At 39.3% G+C, this 22,057-nt stretch overlaps 1 protein-coding gene across 1 annotated transcript in view; it reads left to right on the top strand.

Moving 5' to 3' along the window:
* pou6f2 (POU class 6 homeobox 2) overlaps window positions 1–15,140 on the top strand; it is a 68,764-nt gene extending 53,624 nt beyond the window's left edge. Inside the window, exons 6-9 of the mRNA XM_034862376.1 lie at window positions 1,849–2,058; window positions 3,876–4,029; window positions 7,651–7,819; window positions 11,724–15,140. Coding sequence (XP_034718267.1) covers window positions 1,849–2,058; window positions 3,876–4,029; window positions 7,651–7,819; window positions 11,724–12,231 — 1,041 coding nt within the window. The 3' untranslated portion in view covers window positions 12,232–15,140. The remainder of the gene's footprint in view (window positions 1–1,848; window positions 2,059–3,875; window positions 4,030–7,650; window positions 7,820–11,723) is intronic.
* The last annotated feature ends 6,917 nt before the right edge of the window (window positions 15,141–22,057 follow it).

Below are 22,057 nucleotides of genomic sequence, written 5' to 3' on the forward strand. Positions count from 1 at the left end.
ACCCAGGCTTAATTTTTTAAACTGTAAACTCAATAATACATTTATAAATGGGGGGCATGTTCTGTAAACCTCAGCATTAATGAATTCAAAATCCCATAAGGAAGTGTGTAATAAAGTCCCTTCTGTCTATAAATTAGCACTCAAACAGTTGACTACTCTAAGAACCCACATCGAGCCCGACAAGAGCTGTGAGACATTCCATGAAACATGCCTAAAAGTCAGATCGAGAAGCATTGCATGGTGGTACAGGGATGAGAGCTAAGCTGCCAGTTGCCTGCTAGTTTATTATGCTTATAGAACAACCACTTAGTCCAATGACAATGAATAATTGAGCGGAACAAGTTCCCTGCCACAGTGGCATGCAAAGCGGGATCAGTGGGACTCCGGAGACAAGAGCGTCAGGCAGGGCAATAAAATATGCTAAGTGGCAGAAGAGCATTACGGCGAATTTGTAAAGCCGGCGCGGAGAGAGAGATAAATTATCTCTCCCCTAATGCGAAGCAACGTAAGCAAATGAGCCGTGGCAGGGATGAATTACAGATTGTCGACCCACCTTTCTCTCACTGATCCCTCCCTATTATGTCAAAGAGAGGAGGAAGAGGGGAGGGGGAGGAGGACCATGCACTGAAACACATCAGTGGTGGCAAGTCGGAGCCAGACAAGGCTCAGCTAATGCTATGTAGAAGCTGGTTGTAGTTGTGTGTTGAGATGCAGAAACTTGAACAAAAATATAAACTTTCAGTCAAAGACAGGGCAATTTTTGCAAAAGCAGCTCTTTGCCTAGTTTGGAATGATGGGCATCTCATCCATGTTGAGCTTCTCTCTGGTGTAATGAGGCTTGGTGGAGAAGCGATGTCAGCGGGGGGACAGGGCAACGGCTGCTCAGAACCAGTCCCCAGATGACATTAACCTTCATCATGGTGAAGAGGCGCTAAGTCTCCCCTAAAGCGGCACTCTTGGCCACACTTTGGCAGCTCTGAGAGCTAAAACGCTGCAGTGACACTCTGCCGCCCCCTTTGATCTGCCCTTCCTGATTACAGCCACAGAGGAGAAGAAAGCATGGGCTGAGGAGGGTGGAAAAGGGGTGAAGTACCCCTGGGACCCTAAGAGTTGAATTAGAAACACAGAGTCCTATCTCACTCTCTGATGCTACTCACTTTTCTCCTTCTTATTGTTTCTTTTCTTGCTCTGTCTTTCCACTTGGTCCTTTCTGCCTGTGTGTGTGTGTGTGTGTGTGTGTGTGTGTGTGTGTGTGTGTGTGTGTGTGTGTGTGTGGGTGTGTGTGTGTGTGTGTGTGTGTGTGTGTGTGTCTGTGTGTGTGAGAGAGAGAGATAGACAGAGAGAGAAAGAGAGAGGCCACCAGACTCCTCACCAGATACAGACAAAGACACAAAAGGACAAACATACTTAGACACACACAGTCTTACGTACGCACACTCATCCCGGTCTTGGCCTGGTGATGGATAATACAGTCAGTGGTGTGCACCATCACACACACAGGTATTCAGCGCTGACCTTTGCAGTGCGCTCCCAGCTGTCTGCTGTGGCTGCACTTGCATTAGCCTGTAAAACCCCTTTAGTGACAGATGATCAGTGGACACTTCTGCATGTTTCTCTCTTAAAATCACACACAGACTAAGTCAAACACTGCATGCTTTTCTTAACCTCATAACACGGATAAATTACTGGCTCATGCTTAATTTCCAATCACAAGTAAAAAGCCCCCAAAACAAGACTCCCAGCAGCAGATCATTAAGACTGATACCTCCATAAGCATTTACCCTCTCTGCTCCATCTTCTTTTTAAAACTGCCCAGCTGATTGTGTCTCCTCTCTACCCCCTTTGTAGATAATTGGAACAATCCCTCTGATGCCCAACTCTGCAGGGCCCTCCGGCCAATCAGGGGGTGGCAACCCAGCACTGCAGGTACAGCCAATTACACCTCAGCTTCTGACCAACGCTCAAGGCCAGATCATCGCCACGGTGATCGGCAATCAGATCCTGCCTGTCATCAACACCCAGGGAATCACGCTGTCACCAATCAAGCCTGGACAGCAGGTAACATACACCCTGATGCCCATGCACACACACACACACACACACACACACACACACATAGAGGAAGATATCTTGTAGAGCAGCTTATTATATACTTACATTGATGTTTTAGCAATGATCAAGAGCTGTCTTTAAAACTTTTGAATGAGCAAAACCTAGTGGAGTCAAACCAGAGCTCTGTTTATTCATGAAAGCAATATTCCAGCACTGCAGGTCAGGTCTGCTTTATGCTAAACACCTCGTATTTTTCCGGCTTCAACACTCATAACGTTCATTATATCATTCCACTTTGAAAATTGTAGTTTTTAGCACAATCTTTCATTGTGTGTGTGTGTGTTTGTATATGTGTGTGTGTGTGAGTGCACACACACGCGTGTTTGGAAAGCACTTGTCAGCCAAGCTTTCACTCTCAGGAAGCCTGCTGCACCCCTGCAGAGCCTAAACTGAAAAACAAAACAAAAGACACACTTTTCATCACCCCACTTAAAACTCAAACACTCGTGCCTCTGTTCTCCACCTTTCCGTCCCTCGCTCCTTCCTCAATCACACTCCACAATCCTTGTGATTTGTCCTGACCTGAGCAAGAAGTATTTTGTTTTGATTTAGAGGAAGGTGTATAAAACACACACACACACACACACACACACACACAGAAGTTCTTTGTTTTTTTGTACACCAGATTTTAGTTATTGTAATTGTAGAAACTCTCAAACAGGTTCTCCACCCAACTTGAAGATCTTTACAGTGTTCAATTTTGGAGTCAGATGCATGCACACAGCAATGAAAATGTTATTGACCTGATAATGACGATGTCAGCACAGAATTACAGGGTAAAAGTTCACAATGAAGGCCCGTACAGTGCAGAATGGATGACCTCTCAGCAGATGGACACCTATTTGTGCCTCCTCGAAACACCAGATCATACTCTTGAATGAATTAATGCATTTGTAATAATGTTTATGCTTTTGTCTCCACTTCAAAGTCCACATGTACACATTGTTCCACAGGCATAATTTACGGTTGTCAGAGCCTGCAGTCTAGAATATTTCCAGTGAAGCTAGATAATTCTCTGAGCCTGTCAACAGTCCTGACAGTGTGTGCATCGCTGTTGACACCCCCCACCATCCAAACAAACACATGCCACGGAGAAAATAATTAATAGCAAAGAAGGAGAGGAGAAGCCGGCCCAGCTTATGGCGGAGACAGCTTTTCGTTTTAAAATTGTAGACGTACCATCTTGATCTTGTAAAAGCAATTCAAATGTGCATAAACATGAAAAATACATAGTTTTTTTGCCATCAGAGCACGTAGCTTGTGGATCATGAATTATGTTTGATATGGGGACTTAGATTTTCTGGTTCAAGCTGCCATTATTAGCAAGAAAGAAGACTCTAATTGTCATGAGCAGTTGTCTTTTTTTATAACCAAGTTGATTTCTGCAAAGAAGTGTTTGTAAAACTGTGCAGTACCTGAGTTGACTCCCACTATCTCCTGCAATAGTAAACCACTGCTGTAGTCTATTGAGCAGACTATTGACACTATATTCAGCTCTGTCAGTTTAAATACTGCAGGCAATGATTAACATTTATTCATCATCAGGTACAAGGTAAATCTCATTATGTTCAGCTTCAAAGTGGCTAATTTAATAGCTGTTGATTTCCTGATTATATTAATATCATAGCCCAATTACTATAATCACATGATTACTGCAAATGGTTACTGGTTACTGGTTATTATTGTGATGATGTGGGTAAGGGAATGCAAGCTGTCAATATATTATATCAGCTCTGTGTGTGTGTGTGTTTGTGTGTGTCCAGCTGCCTCAGGCTCAGCAGGGTCAGACAGGCCCTGCATCGTCTCAGCCCAACCTGCTCCACATGCCCCACAGACAGAGCCCTCTCCACCAGGCCTCTTCCTCCTCCTCCACCTCCTCCTCTTCCTCAGCTCTCAGCGTGGGGCAGTTGGTCAGCAGTAAGTGTCCAACCCAATTTCAAAAAATACGTTTTCAAATACAAGTACATATATACACATAAGTCCACTGACTTTGTACTGATGATTGTATTACATGACAGTGAACATTAAAGGATTAGGTCAGCCAAATTACCAACAAAAAATCTCTCATGTACCTCCAGTAATATCTGGCCATCCAGCCCCAAACCTATTTGTTTCTAATAAGAAAGTTTAAAAAAAAATGGGTCACAAATATAAACTTTCATGTTTTTTTTAAAAGGCTAAATTCCCAAAACAGCTGGTTACTGTAGGCTTTAGCAAACATTGTCTGAGCAGGAGAACGTTTCTATTGGGAACTTTTTCAGCAGTGGATTAATACTCTTGATGCTCTAGTAAATATTTACAACAGCAGGACAGCGTATGTATGTATTGACTCAAAATAAACTACAGTGTGTGTGTGTGTGTTCATCTTTGACGGTTTTGGTATTTTTATGGTATTAGTTGACAATAATAAATATGTATATCATCACCAGACTTGTTCTTAAAAACTAAAAAGGTAAATCAGGATACAGTTTTCTTGGTGCTAGGACAGATAATATTTTTTTTTAAATTAGTTTATTTTTGTTGGAAACTGGTTCAAATATTGTAACAGTCCTGGCCTTTTTTACTTTGTTTTAATAAAATAAGACTATAAAGCATGAAATAAAATCTTGATAAGAATGAAATTTAAAATACCCAGGGCAATCAAATATCGAGAGAAATGACATTCTAAGATGAGACACTATGACACTATGACACCATGAACAAAACAAAAACCACTGAACAAATAGTCCCTATGAAAACTGGTGACAACATGTTCTGTGGATTACAGTAAAAGACAGGGACAATTTCTGGAAAGAATTTTTTTTGTTTTGAGTGCCACCAATGAAATTTAATTTACCTTCATTATATTGACGTGGGGGCAAAAATCTCAAAACTTTGCCAAATAAAAGCAAAACTCTCTGCATGGGTTAAGATATTAAAAATGTCTTTTTATAATTTTGGTGAGCTGTCCCTTTAAAGATTCAACATGCCGGCCTTACAGTTCCTACATTACTCTCAGTGTGGACCGTTTTTGACTGATCCCCGCCTCCTACAATTGTTTTTATTTCTTCCTGTCTGTCAGTTCTTTGGTTTATTAGATGATCCAAAGTGGCGTGTGTTATGTTTAATGAACATAAGTTTCATGCTCTCAATGTGTGGGCCTTTGGCAGAGCCTTATAAATCACTGGTCCACAGCCTGTCAGCATGCAGCTATTGCCTTTAAAAACTCTGTTTTTTTTTAGATAAATTTCATTTGTCAGAGTCAATTCCCCTAAACTCCATGTAAACTCATTTCAAAGGCAGCTACAATGCCACTGAATTTAATAAAAAACAAGTTGCCATTGATCAACTTTGTGGTGTTGTAGACACCGTGTTTAGTTTGTGTTTACTTGTAGCTTGGAAAATAAACCATTTTTGATTCTGCACAAAATCATTGTGGCTCAGTTCTGTGGTAAATAGAATGAACGCTTTATGCTGAGTACAAGCCATATCACTTTCTCTCAATATCACTTACAGCATACATACACAAAGGAAAATCCAATGACAGAATCAGAGTCGTCTGCCAAGGAGAGATGATGAAATGCCATTGCATTCTCTGGCCACAAACAAAGTGCCAGAAACAGATTAAAAAGCTGAGAATGTCTGTTATTTAAAAATAATCAGATGGGAAAATGTCAATCAGAAAGAAGAATGTCAGCAATATTTTTGTCTTGAGGTTGTTTTTATTTTAACTTTTATATACATATATTTATCGAAAGGAAGTCAGCTGAGCATGCAAACTGTTTTCTAGCACCCCATTTTGCATAAATGTACCATTACATCACTCATACCACATTTCCTAACTAATTTGCATATTGATACCTAATCACAGTGCGGTCAGGATTGACATAACAAAATTAGATACCAGGCGTAAATGTGAAGAGCGGATACTGTATCCAGATACAGATCAGGTGTAAATAAGGTCTAAAACTTGTTGGGGGACAGGAGAGCATCAGTTATTTACTTTTCCTAGAGACACGGTGCAGATTTCTAACTTCTGAACTCCTTGTTCTCAACTTGTGGGTCACAACTACATCATCATTTATAACTTTATTACTTTTAACCCTAACCCATCATTTAGTCTAGTTCAGGTGGATTGTGAACATTTCAGCAAAAGAAAAATAAATAGTTTTTCACCTTAAATAGAGGACAGGCAAAGACAAAAGCTTGATTTTATTGTGTGCCTGGCACATAAAAGCATTTTATGAATGTGCTTTTCTCATTTTCCTTTTCAGCAGATAAATTGAGAGCTGAACGTGTTATTGTCCTGTTGTAATTATTAAATTTATTAGTGTATTAATGATGTGAAGAAATGAACTTCTGAAGGCCAGGATATTGATTATCTTCATGGTTTTAGTTGAATTTTTATTTTAATTTTCCAAAAATGTATTTACTTCTCTGTCTGTTTTGTGAGAGCTTTACTCCGCCATTTGTTGTCATAATGTAAAATTATGTTTGGGTTGTGACTTCATGTCTAAAGACAAATATGGATCGAGAGGTTAGACCAGTTGCTCTAGAGTGCCATTAGTCTTTCAAACCACTGAGTAGATAGACTCTGTTGGGAATGATGAAGAGATGCTCATGAATGTGGAGATGATGGGACCCGAAGCTGTGAGTGCTCATCCCGCCCATTTAGTCAGCTCGGAGTCTCCAGTCCCTCATCTTCAGTGTTCACACGTCTGGAGCACGCCGCATACGCTACACGTCACTTATGAGGCACAACGAGATGGCAGCCCCATAGATTTTTTCTTAAATACGCTTGGAGGATTCCTTTAATAATTCATTGATAATGACCAAGATGAATAATTCAGAGGCACAAACTTTGCTTTAGTAAGCAGGATGCCGGGGCACCTGACATTGATGTACAATGTGAAATCACTTTTTATTAGCAGGGAAATTCTTCAAAATGCTTCAGTGAAGTTTTTTCAGATCTGCTCAAATACGGAGATTCACAAACAGCATTCCTTTCTATAGAGTGTTCTAAAGTCTTTTCTCTGTTGGACTGGAGCTGGTTATTGTTTGTGTGGGAGGCTTGCTGGAGATTGGAAGGCCGGATCTCTTTACAAAGATGGATGAAATAAGGCCTTTATACATTTTGTGTTTATTTAAGAGGGTTAGCTTTAGAATATGTGTATTTATTCAGATGTGATCAAAGAAAAAGACCTACAGTATCTATCTGCTCATGATCTATCCATTTGTTGAATTATCAGGCTCTGTGTTGTGGTTTTGTCCATATGCTTTTGACTGTGGCATTAAGAGTTACTCTTGCAAGTCAAAGCCACAACACGCCTGCATTCACACCTCAGATGAATTTATTCTTCCAAACATTTCTCAGTTTACAGCAGAAGGGCATACAGAAAAAAATAAGTTCTGACCGTGCGCAAGCCTATTTTTTTCAAAGTTGTTAAGAGATGATCATGCTCACATAAATCTGGATGTTTCCCTCATTCACTCTGAAAAATTAGTTAGCAACGGAGGAGCAGAGGGCTAATAAAATGAGATGTGTGTGTTGTGTTGTAGACCCGCAGACCGCCCCCAGCGAGGTGGATGGGGTCAACCTGGAGGAGATTCGTGAATTCGCCAAAGCGTTCAAGATCCGCCGGCTGTCCCTGGGCCTGACACAGACTCAGGTGGGCCAGGCACTCAGCGCTGCCGAGGGGCCGGCATACAGCCAGTCTGCCATCTGCAGGTAAGAACAAACAAAGGGTGAAAGTCCAACAATAAGTGGTTGATTTTCTTCTGGTCAATATGTCCTAATTCTGTCAAATAAAAGCACATGAAGTTGTGCAGCCTCACTGAGTTTTCTGGGGCTCATGACTGCCATCTATTTTTCATTCCATCTTTTAACAGACATTAAGATATTAAAATACATAATTGACTATTACCAGCCTGACAAATGAAGCTCTCGTATCTGTAGACCGTACTTACCCTTCTGCTTCTCCCTTCCTTTTCACCCGCTGACATGACAGCCACGCGTTACTTATGCAAAATACATACACAAGTATTACACGAAGCACTTAAAGCATTCAATAATTACTAAGGCCCGATGCCGGCTGCTCCGCCTGAACATGAGAGAGCTTGACGGCGATGATCTGTTAATAAGATTGCCATGTTTTACTGCTGCCACCAGGACAGTTTAGTCATAAATGGTGCATTATATATTCATGAGACAATCAGACAATCAGTGTTTCATCCCTCCTGTTTTTCCACTTGACATGACTTAACATTTAGCATGAAGATGCCAAATGAGCCACATTTCCCTTTCAAGTCAGAATATTTGGCTACATCATGTCCAAATATTATTTTTTTTCAAGAGAGCTAACTAGTAAAATATGTTATTCTACAATGCAAAACAACTTTTTTAAGTGGAAGATTAAATAAAAAGTTGATAAGTGGAAGTTCATGTCTTTTCTAAAATGTTATTAATGAATATTTATGTTTGAAAACTTTTCTTTGCCCTAAAAATGTTACATAATTGTACCTGTTTTGCATCAGTTTTTCCCCCAATTCCAGCTCTCATCCATGTATTAATTTTAATGTCCCTCTGTATGTGCTTTGCTGATGACCTGTGCTGTTTATGTGACACGGCGCTACCACACACTTTTTAAAATTTCATCACATCAACATCAAACAGCCGATAAAATGTGAAACAGTACAGGGGCACGGGATCTTATGCGGCCCAGCCATCTCTGACTAATGTTTAAAGTCTTGAAATCACACATGAAATATTTACAGCCAAGCATAATTCAATCATTTATAACATACATTAAAAGCCATTAGCTTCAAAAATATACACTCTGTGGACTGTTATTCAAGCCGTTAAGACAACTTTTTGTTTGTATGACATAGGACATGACATCCTGATGTTTTAAGTAGAGGGGCAAACTTCACGTGCTTTAGTTTAGTTAACATCAACACAGACATGAAGTTTGAGGAGGATCGGGACGTCACGGTAGCTCTGGGGCTCCGGCTCTGAACCCAGATAGTGAACAGACACTGACAGATGCTCCATCTTGTCTCCTTTCATTGCTCAGTGTGTTTTCAGGCACTTTATTAGTTTATCTAAATAGGCACAGGCATTACAAGAGGGCATCATCAAACCAATGATGTGCCAGTGTGTCCCAATATGGCTCTCATTTGGCTTGGTTTAGCTACTAAGAATGTGAAATATCTAAAAACTGCAGCGCGTCTCAATTTAATCATACATTTTAAGATAGAAAATATTGATAACTATAGCCCTAATATGTGCTGTCACAGTGCTAATAATTTAATTCCTCATTATAAACGCTAGGATTACTGTCTTCATTAGTTAAATCTTTCAAAAGACACATTTGACTCAACCTAAATAAAAATGGCCGGCTTATAAAAACATAATCGTATATATTTTATCAGTAGCCCTAAGTAGAGTTAGAAAATAAACCTACTGATGTTATGAATCTCTCACAGATTCAAATGGATTATATATTACAAGGGCATATTTAATATTGTTATTTATAACCCATTCCTACCTGACACTTTTCAATAAATGTCCATAAACAGACAATAGCTATAAGAAGCAGCAGTGCTGGTCACACTGTCATTAAACAGTACAAACTTGTAAGAAGTAAACCATGTACAAAAAATACTAGATGTCGTAGTATCGTCTAGCCCTCATTTTAAGCATGTACCTCTCAAAGACTGATTCGTGGCTGTAAACCTTCAGGCAATCTGTTATTCAGGCCTAAACATACAGCATGTCTAAGCAGGCTCCAAAGGTACTTTTAAGAATCGAGGCTAGAGGTGCATTCAGGGCCATTTCTCCCTCGTGCTGATGCACTAGACGAGGGAGTGCATACCCCAACTGAGCAGCTCTCAACTCATTTTAGTATCTGCTGTTCCTGTTGATCCATGAAATGTCCTGTCTCTGGTGACTCCTCATATTTACTAATGTATTCCCCGCGGTATGGAGCCCTCCTCTTTCCACTGTTTAGGAGGAGGTTATAAATAATACCGCCTGTCGACAAGGAGGAATGCACCAAACGAGGTGTAGAAGCACAGGAAGTTCATGCACGCATGGTCATCTCCCCCTCACTGTTGTTGTCTGCAGCAGCTCACCTCGCCATTAAAAATGTCTTGTGTGCATTGTTTGTTCCACCGAGAGTAGAGTAGATCTCAGCTGTCTCTCCGGCAGCGCTGTCAGTTCAGGAGTTGTTTTACTAAAAGCATTCACACACGTCACACTCATGTTGGTCCCTGAAACACTTTTTGCTAACTCATGTGCACTTATTCATTTGTTAATGTTTGAAATAACATCTTAAAGAGCTTCTGATATAAGAAATCTTTCTCTGTTAATAGTCATCTGATGTTAAACAAAGATTTTATTATCTATGGATACATTTTAAGTTGTTTATTCTGGACGTCTGTCTTAGATATTTTTTGCCAAAGGAACCTGAGGAGTCATCCTGCTGGCCTAGGGGTCTTGGACACTGACAATGTATTTGCAGTCCAGCTTTATAACATGTCATCAGTTTTCTTTCTTCATTCATTTACTGTCACCTTCTAAATTGTCTGATATTAAATAAAAGCAAAAAGTCCTTTGTCCAATTTGTACAAAAGGGTACAAATTGCAAATATACAAGATCCCCAACACGACTTTGCCACACAAAACAAGAATCTCACACAGACATATCGTTTACAACAATCACAAATATTCTTTAAAATATCAGTAAGTAATACAAGAGGAATCTCATTTGCAGTTGTGTTACAGTACACTCCAGTGGTAACACTCATACTTGATTGCATTTTGCAAAATAGCCATCAAATCATGATTCTTAGACTGATTTGCCTTCTCAATTAAAAGAAACAATTACAGGAATCTCAAAAAAACACTATTGGTCATGCTGAGTAGTCATTATATCTTATTCTATGCCAGCAGTGTTTTAATAAAAAGCTTCTTTCTCCATTCTTACTGTGACTTGCTAAAATCCTCAGAGTACATGTAAAGTCAGAATTATGTTTCATGCAGCTGTAAAGTTACAGGAACTTTCAGGATTAGAGTGTGCAAATATATTCTTATTAAATATAAAATGAGACATGAAAGGGAAAGTTTGAAAAATGTATTAAATGTACATTTTCATTAATAATTCAAATTATTTTTGTAAATAATTGATGGTGCCATATTTAACTGCATGCATTAGTGAATATTTGTTTTTTATCACCTGAGGGAAAGGAATGGGATATTTTGGAGATTCCTGATTTGTATTTTGTTGATTTATGAGATTTTCAAGTGCAGTATTTAGATGGATGTTTGCTTTGTTTTTGGTTCAACTGGACCTGATTTTAGTCATTGGCAATCTCCTTGCTCCACTATTGCCAATTTGGGACAGAGGCACAGCCTCCTCCAGGAAATTAACACACTACTGGCAAACAGCGCCTGCAGCTGCTGCAGCTGAGGTGTTTCCAGGTGCAGAATATAAGAGTTTGGCTTGGATGTGTACCTGGATGGTAGTCTCGGTCCCTGTGGCATTCTGGTTGAGGAGACTAAAAGGCAGGCAGCTTATCCTGTGTTCTGGCAGGGCACCTATGTAAGATTCTTTTTTCTCAATTCTCCCCAGACACACCATCCTGAGAAGCCACTTTTTCCTACCACAGGAAGCCCAAGAGAACACTATAGGTAACAGTCTGACAGGCAAACTGAACCCTGGCCTTTTATATCCTGCCAGGTTTGAGAAGTTGGACATCACCCCTAAAAGCGCCCAGAAGATTAAGCCCGTTCTGGAGCGCTGGATGGCCGAGGCTGAAGCCCGCCACCGATCCGGCATGCAGAACCTGACTGAGTTTATCGGCAGCGAGCCTTCCAAAAAACGCAAGCGAAGGACCTCTTTCACCCCGCAGGCACTCGAGATCCTCAACAGCCACTTTGAGAAGAACACACACCCCTCCGGACAGGAAATGACGGAAATAGCTGAGAAACTGAACTATGACAGGGAGGTGGTGCGTGTCTGGTTCTGCAACAAGAGGCAAGCCTTGAAAAACACAATAAAGCGTTTGAAACAGCCCGACCTCGGTCCGGCTGCACCAATGGACCCTCTCACTGATTCTCTAGAGGAGCTCCCAAAATGAACAAGCTCTACGGCAAAACAGAGGAGTTGAAAAGAGGCAGCCATTAAAAACATCCGAGGCGGATGAACTCATCTTGAGATGAAAACTGGAAAATGTTCCTAAGTCACCTGGGTGGACAGTCATGAGTTTGCAAACAAAAACTATGTGTTGTCAGTGTGATTACCACACCAATGTAAACGACCTTGGCAAAACCAAAAACATGAAAAAAGAGATTAATATCTGAGTATTATGTAAAAACATAAGGTGTACTGTTTCAAAGAGTTTTAGATTCTGGCCTTACAGGCCACACTATCGCCCAAATTCTGGTTCCCACGAGGAAGGATTTAGTAAAGAGATCATACCAAATCAAAACACTATTTACCAAAGTCTGTTGCATCTGAGTACTAAGAATAATTTTGTAATGTAAATGTGCTCTAAATTTTTACATTTGTACTGGCAAATCTAAGCTATATGTGTGAGTTTGAGTATACATCTTATCTTTGTCTCGCTTACTTTTTTCTTCATTGTTTGTATGTAAATATCTTTAAAAAAAAAAGAAAAATGCTGTCTTTGAATTGAAATCACGCTGAAAAAGTTTCCCTTTTGGACAAAAAAAAATTAACCTTTGCTGTTAAACAATTGCATAATAATGTTGTTTGCCTCTGATTTGTGTTTCATCTGCAAATATTTTCAGTCACAGTGTAACTTTGTACAACTTTTACAGGTATGTATTAATAATCTCATGAGATTGTTTAAAAGGACGAATGGAGGGTGTAAACTAAGGACTTTCACATGATGATGATGATGATGATGATGATGATGAGGGGTTTCAGTGTCTGTCAAGTGCAGTGCTGTCTACTGCAGCTTTGTTTTGAACTACTGTGTCATTCTGTTGCCAAAGCCCGATAGCCAAAGAACACATACATTTCAGCTCAAGGACTGGTGAAGATTTTACCGTGCTCGTTCACATGGCTTTCTCCCCCCTTTTTCTAAAGTGTTTTACTCTGTGGGTCAAGTTTAACAACAAAAAAACTAAAAAAACACTTATGTCAAACAGCTCCAACAGAGTCTGCTATAATAACTTATCACTGCAATATAGAAAATGTGTTGGATGAATTTTCTTTTAAGCAAATTAGCTTCTGCATGCTTCAACTCAGTTATTTACAGCCTTGGCTGTATAGATTTATAGATTTCATCTGACAACCCAAAATTAACATCTAACATCACTAAAAATAACACATTATTTTACATGATAAACCCTTTGATAAAGCCCTAAAACAAACTAAACGTATGGTAAAAGCCTTTTTATTTCCACTGACCAAACTACTGAGCTTAGTCCAGTTCATATGTTTTTATAACCTGAATATTTCAACTCAAACGTGTTTTTCCGCAAAGATAAATGTTTTACAGGTTTATAGATGTTAAAATCAACGTTTTAAATTAAATGTGTTTTGTGCACCTATGAATTGATTTGTACTACAGTAAAAATGCTTTAAAAGGGATCATTTTAACAGATCCTCATACAAGATTTCATGCGTTTCTGGTTATTTTGGGGGTAAAATATTTTTCTTTTAATTAACTCTCCATCACTGTGTACTAAACTCTTCATTTTACATGGTATTACCTTGTGAAAGAACGTCCCTACAAATATGTGACTCTCACGAAACCCCTTACAGGAAAAGACAAAAAAATAAGTCAATGTTGAGAATAAGTGTCACATGTCAGAAGGAGTGAACTTAATTTGAAGTGAGGCGAAATTTGATGCAATTTATTCAGAATCATGTGTCTGCTTGATATCTGTCCTTCCATGTCACATTGGTTATCTCAGTCTTTCAGTCCTCTGTGCACTGCTGTGTTCCTCTACACTGGAAAACACGCACACAAACACACTCTGTAAATGTTAGAAAACACATGGAAAAAGCTTTTTATGCTTGTGGTTTAAAAAAAACAATTGCAGGAAAGGCAACCATAGACTCATATATTTTGGTGTGCAGAGAGTTTGGATATCATTTTCATTATATATTCAAGTCAATTGTCATCTGTATGCTGACAGCAACACCTACTTCACAAATGTATTATGTTTTTTTATTGCATTTACACCTTTATGTTCCTTCCAATATATCATTAAGGCAAATCTTTTGCTAACATGTCTGCATCCATCCACAAGACAGACTTCTGAGAAAGCAGCAGGCTCCTGCAGGTAGAATATGGATCTGTTCTGAGGTTATCAATAAAGCTGTAACCAAAACCAAAAAATAAAATAAAAAGTAGACAGAAAGGATTTATGCCTTTGCTCAACTTTTCAATGCTGGACCAAAGCTCTATAGTTATGCACATTGTACAAAGAAATAGATTCCTGTTGTTGACAATCTTTAAAAACGGAGATAAAAGAATCGAAGAGTAGAAATGTACGTACAGTAGTCCATTCAAGGTTTACCTCAGTATTGTTCTTGTAAGAATCATGCAAACGCCATACAAGCAGCAGCAGGGCAGTAGAAAAGACAGATGGTTACTCTGCACTGTGTGTCAATGTTCACCTTCAATGTGGAGGGAGAGGCTTGTGTTTTATTTATTATAATGTGACACATGATTGTTTTATTTTTGTTTTGTTTTTTTTGCATCATTTCTCATTCGTTGTGATGTTCACCTCTCAGTTTTCACAGACCTCTAGACTTGTGTAGAAAAAGAAGATTACAGTAATGTTGCTCTTAACCCAGTTAGAATGATTTGTTAATCACCTTTAAATGCTTTTGTGAAATTTTACTAACAAAAACAAACTGGTTTGACATTTTGTTAACAGTCAAAGAACTCGAAACCAAAGCTGAAGAGCCTGCAGATGTTGGTTTTCATTTTTTTATAGATTGAAAACTTTACTTAATCTATGGAGCAATATCTGTTTGGTCAGTTAAGCAGCACTTTGTGTATTTCCCCAAAAAAGCTTCAAGTCTGTCACATTGATTTGTACCATAATTAGTAAAATAAACAATTGTTTGACATTACATTTTTGTCCTGTTTTCAGTGGAACCTTTTTAAAAGATGTATTGATCCTTTGCTAAACTCAACCATGATGGGGAAAAACCCAGCTGAACTCCTGCTAAAGCCAAATAGCTTAGCAGAGTAGCAGTAACAATAACTGCCATTGAAGTCATGTGATTTGGAGTAAGAAACACACCTTTAAGTATCATTGAAATGTATAGCAGCGTAGATTAGTCTATTATTGATTTAAATTTGGTAGTAGTTGCTAAATTCAATCATGATGGGAGGCAACACTCCTGCTAAAGCTAACTTGCTGAGCAGATTAGCAGTAACTGCCATCTGCATATCACAGCTTGGAAACGCTTCTTGTAGCCAGCCAAGAGTCTTTCAATTCTTGTTTGAGGTATCTTCGTCCATTCTTCCTTCCACAAGTCTTCCAGTTCTTTGAGATTTTTGGGCTGTCTGTCACGCACTGCCCCTTTAAGGTCTATCCATAGATTTTCAATTATGTTGAGGTCAGGAGATTGTGAAGGCCATGGCAAAACCTTCAGTTTACGCCTCTTGATGTGATTCACCTTGGATTTTGAGGTGTGTTTAGGATCATTATCCATTTGTAGAAGCTATCTTCTCTTTAACTTCAGGTTTTTGATGACAGATGGCATCAAGTTAGCGTCCAAAATTTGCTGATATTTTATTGAATCCATTTTTCCTTCTACTCGTGAAATGTTCCCTGTGCCACTGGCTGCAATACAACCCCAAAGCATGATTGATCCCCCCATGCTTAACAGTTGGACAGAGGTTCTTTTCATTAAATCCTGTGCCCTTTCTTCTCCAAACCTACCTTTGCTCCTTCTGGCCAAAAAGTTCTATTTTAACCTCATCGGTCCACAGAACTTGCTTCCACAATGCATCAGGCTTGTCTATATGTTCATTTGCAGTCTGGGTAAAACCTTAAGATTGACATCACCTGGTCTTTCCAGACGATGATCGAGAACAATCCATGACACTGTCAGGTCTCAGCTTTCCAAAGAGGAGGGTGCATGCTATAAACTCTTCAAGGTGCCCAAACTTTTACAGATGCAATTTTTGGGTTTTCTGTTATTTTGAAAGTGAACTTGATGGAAATAAAATCTAAGTTTTTGTGCCATATTATACAAATGTTAAATCTGTCATTTGATGCCTTTTGGAGATTTTTCCATCTTTTCTTGGCTTCTTTATGCACATTAATACAAATGTTTACCTGGGGTGCCCAAACTATCGAGCCCCCCTGTAGATAGATAGGTAGGTAGATAGATAGATAGATAGATAGATAGATAGATAGATGTAACACAGGTAGGCTACAACTTCCTGGAGAGTTCAAAGGTTTCAGTAACATACAGATATTTACAAAAATCACTGACTTCTCTTTTCATCTTTTTCAAATCCACACATAAACAGAGTGATTGAAAATGTCAAATAAAATGAAACTTGTCCTGACTTTCTCTCTGAGAGGTCATGGTCAAGTGCATCTTAAATCATTTCCATACACGCCTTCACATTAAAGGTGTTTTTTGACATTTAACCTATTGTTGTTGAATAGTGGACTGACTATTTGATGTGCTTAATGTAAGAGCTGGCTACACAAAGAGCCTTACATACAATATTTAGCTATTTATTTAAATTCCCTTGGGGTCAGTAGAGAAGAATACATGTCAGGTTTGCTTCTCATCAAAGCTTCATGTGTTTGCCTCACCAAATAACTACAAGACAAGTGTAAAGAAGAAGAAATATATAAATAAACGGGGAGAAAGCCTTTTGAAACGAAACTCAAAAGTTTGATACAGCTTCTCTGTCCATGATGCCTTTGAAAAAAGGACAGGCTGCTGAAAAGAAAGCAGTAAATAAATAAATAATAATAATAAAAAGCACAAGACAACATAAATTATTAACATTAGACTGAAAACTGATGTTCAAGATGCTTTTTCGTCTTCCTTTCAGCTCCCCCCCCCCCCCCCCCCCCCCCCCCCCCCCCCCCCCCCCCCCCCCCCCCCCCCCCCCTTCATTTCCAAACATTGGATGTATTTTTGAGTGGTGATGGCTGAGGTGTACACAGCTCCAGTCAGTTATTTGATCTTCTTTTGTTTTCCATCCGCACCATTTTCATTGTCTTTCCCATTAACAATGTAATTGTGCAGACGCAGCTCCTGACCCATATCTGTTTTCTCAAACTGTTTGTATTCTGCAGCTGATAAAAGTTTACTTTTTGTTATCTGTCTGCAGCAACAGTAACAGTGCGGGTAACAGCACAGTCAAAAGGAATCCTGGGGGGAAATTATAGAGAAACAGTCAAGGTTTCAGCTTTGTATCAATCATTCTTGGATGTGAATCTGATAAGATGCATAACAAAGTTTTTAAGTTTTATGGTATCCTAGATTTAACAACTTTTAAAAAAAGGTACGTATAGCCTAGTCTTAAAAAAGCTCCTTCCTTTCTTTGAACTTGACCCTGCAAAGATTTAAAGACATTTTCCATGGTGACACTTAAAACAAACGGGAGTAAAAATACACTTTGTGAAGTAAAGTTATCAGTATTTCTGAACCATGTTTTTGACATTTTATCAGAGGACCTAATGACACACTCAACTCAAACGCTGTCAAGATGTTTTAATCCTGATTCATTTCAACATCATCAGTTTATGACCACTCTTCATACAGGTAACATGTTAAATCAGTAAAGTCAATTTTATGTATAAAAGCCCAAAATCACAAGTTTGTCTCAGAGAGCTTTATAGTCTTACGAGGTAACATAGGACCCCACACTGCCAGGTTTTAAGAGAACAGCATGTTAACATTTTAATTATGACATATTAGATAAATTAAACTTATCCATTAATGCCCAAATACACACACTCGTCATGTGCTCAGTGACTGGATTACAAGTTGGGCAAAGCAGGAAACTGCGCTGGGGCCCCAAAGGCTCCACGCACCAGACTGATTGGGTGGCAGTTAGATGGTGTTACTTCAAATAATGCTACGAGAACAAATGAATGTGGCAATATTCACCGTGTTGGCACAATATAAAGATAACTTAAGGTGTAAAAACTAGAGTTGGAGGCCCAACTATGAAATGGGGCCTCAAGAATAACTCATTAATTAATAAGTGTTGCCTTATTATTTCAGCTCGTGATATGCTAAATTGTGCTATGACTGAATTTAACACAGTCAAATTTGTTAAACAGTCTCGGTATTTCAAGGTAGATTAGGCTAAAAATGTTGCGAGGTGTGGCATTGATTCACGCCATGCACTCATTTGGATTTGGATCAGGAAAAACATACAAAATCTTAATCTGGAAGAAATCTCTGCAGGAAAGGCCCAAACAAAGGATCCCTCTCAGGAACAAGCCATTAGTACTACTAAATAGAGGTGAACATGTACACATAACAAGTAAACAAACTCAGAACATAAAGTGTGAGATTTAGTAAAGATGAAGTAGAAATTAAGTGAAAGCTTTGGGCAAAGTGCTTCACTCAGAGAAAAACTCAGAATCTCACTTTGTTCGAAGAGGAGTGGCCAAGCTACATTTTCTTCTTCTTTTCTTCACTGAGATCCGAGTGCAGTATACAGTAGTTTGAGGATTCACACATGAGCCTTTGTTGTGTATGATGTTTCTTGTAAATACAGTAATCCAGTAAAGACGAGTTTGAGCTCTGAATCTTGTGGTTTATTGTTATTTTCTGAACCTGCAGTAGCAGCTGAGGTCTCCTTAAGAAGGATTTAAAGTGAACTATAAGTGCTTTTCTTTGTGCCCGTCTAGCTCACTCTCTCTCTCTTGCTCTCTCTCTCTCTCTATCTCTCTCTCTCTCTCTCTCTCTCTATATATATAGATATATATTAATATATATATATATATTAATATATATATATATAAATATATAGATATATATATTTTTCTAAACAGAATCAAAGTGAAGGCTCCAGTCTGACTTGTTGCAATAAAACCTTCCTGTTCATCCAGCAACCACCTGAAATGGTCCTGTATTGGGGAGAAGGAGGCCGGATAGAAATATTATGACATGTCGGCGCTCCAAATGGATTATGTTTCAATATCAGTCAGGACACAGAAACAGAGAGGTGGCGGGAGAGAGTGCATGTGTTGGATGCAGATGGTTTTAAATTGCTGCCTTTGTTTTCCATCAGGCATGAAGCATTCACTTTCCTTATCTTTCAGACAATGCGCGGTGGGCTGATGTTCTGGGTAAATGAACTGTCGGTATATCCCTCACACTCCCGCTCCTCCACCTTCTTGTTTTCACCTCCTCCTCAAGGTTGAGATGTTGGTGCACTGACTGTGAAGCCCGAGCTGCTCAGGCGTCTCCCACTTTGCTACTCTGCACACCCAGATACCTCTGGGGGTGCAATTACCTATCCTCACATGCAAGTGTGGTTGGCCATGCATATGATCCCTTTTGCTTTCACTGTTGTTTCTGTGTTGTTTTTTCTTCAGTGTTATTAGCAATGACACACTGTGAGGTATTTGCAGGTAGAGGAGTTAATAGCCTGGGTATTTACAGAGACACCTGTCTGACTTGAACAGCTGATTGCACCGGCTCAAAGTCCACTAAGCTTTCTAGTAGCCCAGTTTTTGAATGCATGTCTTTAGGCTGGGATGTCTCTGTTTTCTAGCAGCTTCGAACTCGCTTAGTGTTTCTGTGCATCAGGAATCTTCCCCTAAAAATGTCAGAAACACACAGGTGAGACTGGAACACCTGCTTTCCACCTGCCTCCTACACACGTCACAAACGGTCTACACCAGGGGTGGAAAATAGGTTTTTTAGTTCTGTAGGCCTACTCTTAAGGTACTTTACTTCAGTATTTCCGTTTTCTGCTACTTCCACTACATTTATCTGACCGTTGTAGTTAGGTACTCGTTACTCAGCTGCAACATTAAACTGATAAACACCTAAATGCATCAATAATTAAAATCTACAGTAATAACATAATATATATTATTCTAAAATGGACCATTCTGCACAATGACTACTTTTACTTTTGATACTTTAAGTATATAATGATTCTAGTACTTTTGTCAATATTTGAATGCAGAATTTCTATGAAGTTCACATCCTTGTCCTTTGCACGTAGTGGACACTGGATGTCTTTTTTTAACACTTTGAAAGGACAAAACAAAACGCCAACGCCAAATCTTCATCAGTGTGTAGTTTTTACAGTTTCAAAATATATTTCATACTGTAGTTACAGTCTACAGCAGAGTCTGTGGCTCAGTGATTATAGCCTGGACCTGAAATGCATCAGGTTGGAAAATATATATGAGTGTTGTCATTAAAAAGAAACTTTTATTATAATAAATAAAAAACATTAAGTTAAATCCTGACACTCCAATTATGAGGAGGAAGGTCAGTATAAATGAATATTGCTGGGGAAGGCCTTATTTTTTTATGAAGTCAAACATAAGGTTCAGCTCTCACCCCACCCATACACGTTTTACACAATCCCTTAATGGCCGTAGTCAGGACTTTTTCACATTTAATTGATTCAGTAAATTATTAATTTATCATATGTTATCTTTTGTTTTAAAGCCACACTATTGCCAGGATTAACCTGCCAGTGGGGGCCCCTTGGTGAATATTTACTGTGGGCCCCTATTGACCCCATTTCTGACAAATTAATTGATAAAAATATTTTTTTTAGAAATTAGTTCATTTTGACATAGCCTCCAAGACAGGTAATAAATCAGGACACAATGTATCCGCCTTCCTTTTGGTTAATAATATGAGTTATTGGTAATTACTGCCCAAAGGCAGTATTTTTAGGTGTTTATGTTGGTTTCTAAAGCCCTAACATGCATAAAATCTGTTATGCAGTTTGCCAGCTGGCCTGAAACTTTACTCACTCCATTTTTTTTCAACTTCACTGCCTCTATGGAGCCGCTCAGTGGACATGTTGCTTGTAAAGGGTCATAAGCAGCAACGTTTTTCAATTCCTATTTTATAGTGTTTTGTGTGTCAGTGGATCTGTCCTCTCCTTGGTTACGGCCATGCCAATGTGTAATAATGTGCTACTTAATCTGAAAAATGACCAACTAGAAGCATCAAACCACATATTGCCGAAAAGCAGCAGATGAAAGCTGAAATTGTTTCCCCTCCTGTCAGGTAGTTTGTAAACAGCATATGGAAAACCCTTTGGCAAAGTACAACTCTTCTGCTCATGAGTCATCGCAGCTTTAAGAGCTAGAGGAAAATAGCCAGCCCTGCCCTCCATCATCCTCTCATCCCGATGACCTCTATACGTACGATTATAGTATACTTACAGAGAAAAGAGAGAGAGTGGGGGGGTGAATGATTGCATATCTGAAGGCATCGAGAGAGCAGATGTGGATGGGAGAGGAGAGACATGGTCGGACACACCTTTGCTTTCTTATTAGTGAGGGTCTGTACAGACACTTTGGGCCCTTTTTATGGGGCCGTGATGAAACCCCTCTTCATGCATCCGCGGGAAATGGCCAGGGGAAATCACCGATGAGAATCACTCAAAGACAGGGAGATGTCAACAGGCACATAATGATAGCTGATGGCCCCACAACACTCTCCCCTTTTCCCTCTCAGCCTTACCTGCCCAAGTTGCACTATACTAGGAAACATAATTAGAGGTCAAAGCAAGAATCAGAAGCTTTGTCTTTGTGTTTTTTGCAAGCAATAAATGCTCTTTGTTTCATACATCAGGGAGTACCTTTTTTCTCCTTCTCAATCTCTTTTTCACTTCTAGGAGAGAAGGAGGAAGAGGAGGAGGAGGAGGAGGAGGAGGAGGAGGAGGAGGAGGAGGAGGAGGAGGAAGAGGAGGAGGAGGAGGAGGAGGAGGAGGAGGAGGAGGAGGA

This window comes from Etheostoma cragini, chromosome 22 (assembly GCF_013103735.1).
Source record: "Etheostoma cragini isolate CJK2018 chromosome 22, CSU_Ecrag_1.0, whole genome shotgun sequence".
Taxonomy (NCBI): domain Eukaryota; kingdom Metazoa; phylum Chordata; class Actinopteri; order Perciformes; family Percidae; genus Etheostoma; species Etheostoma cragini.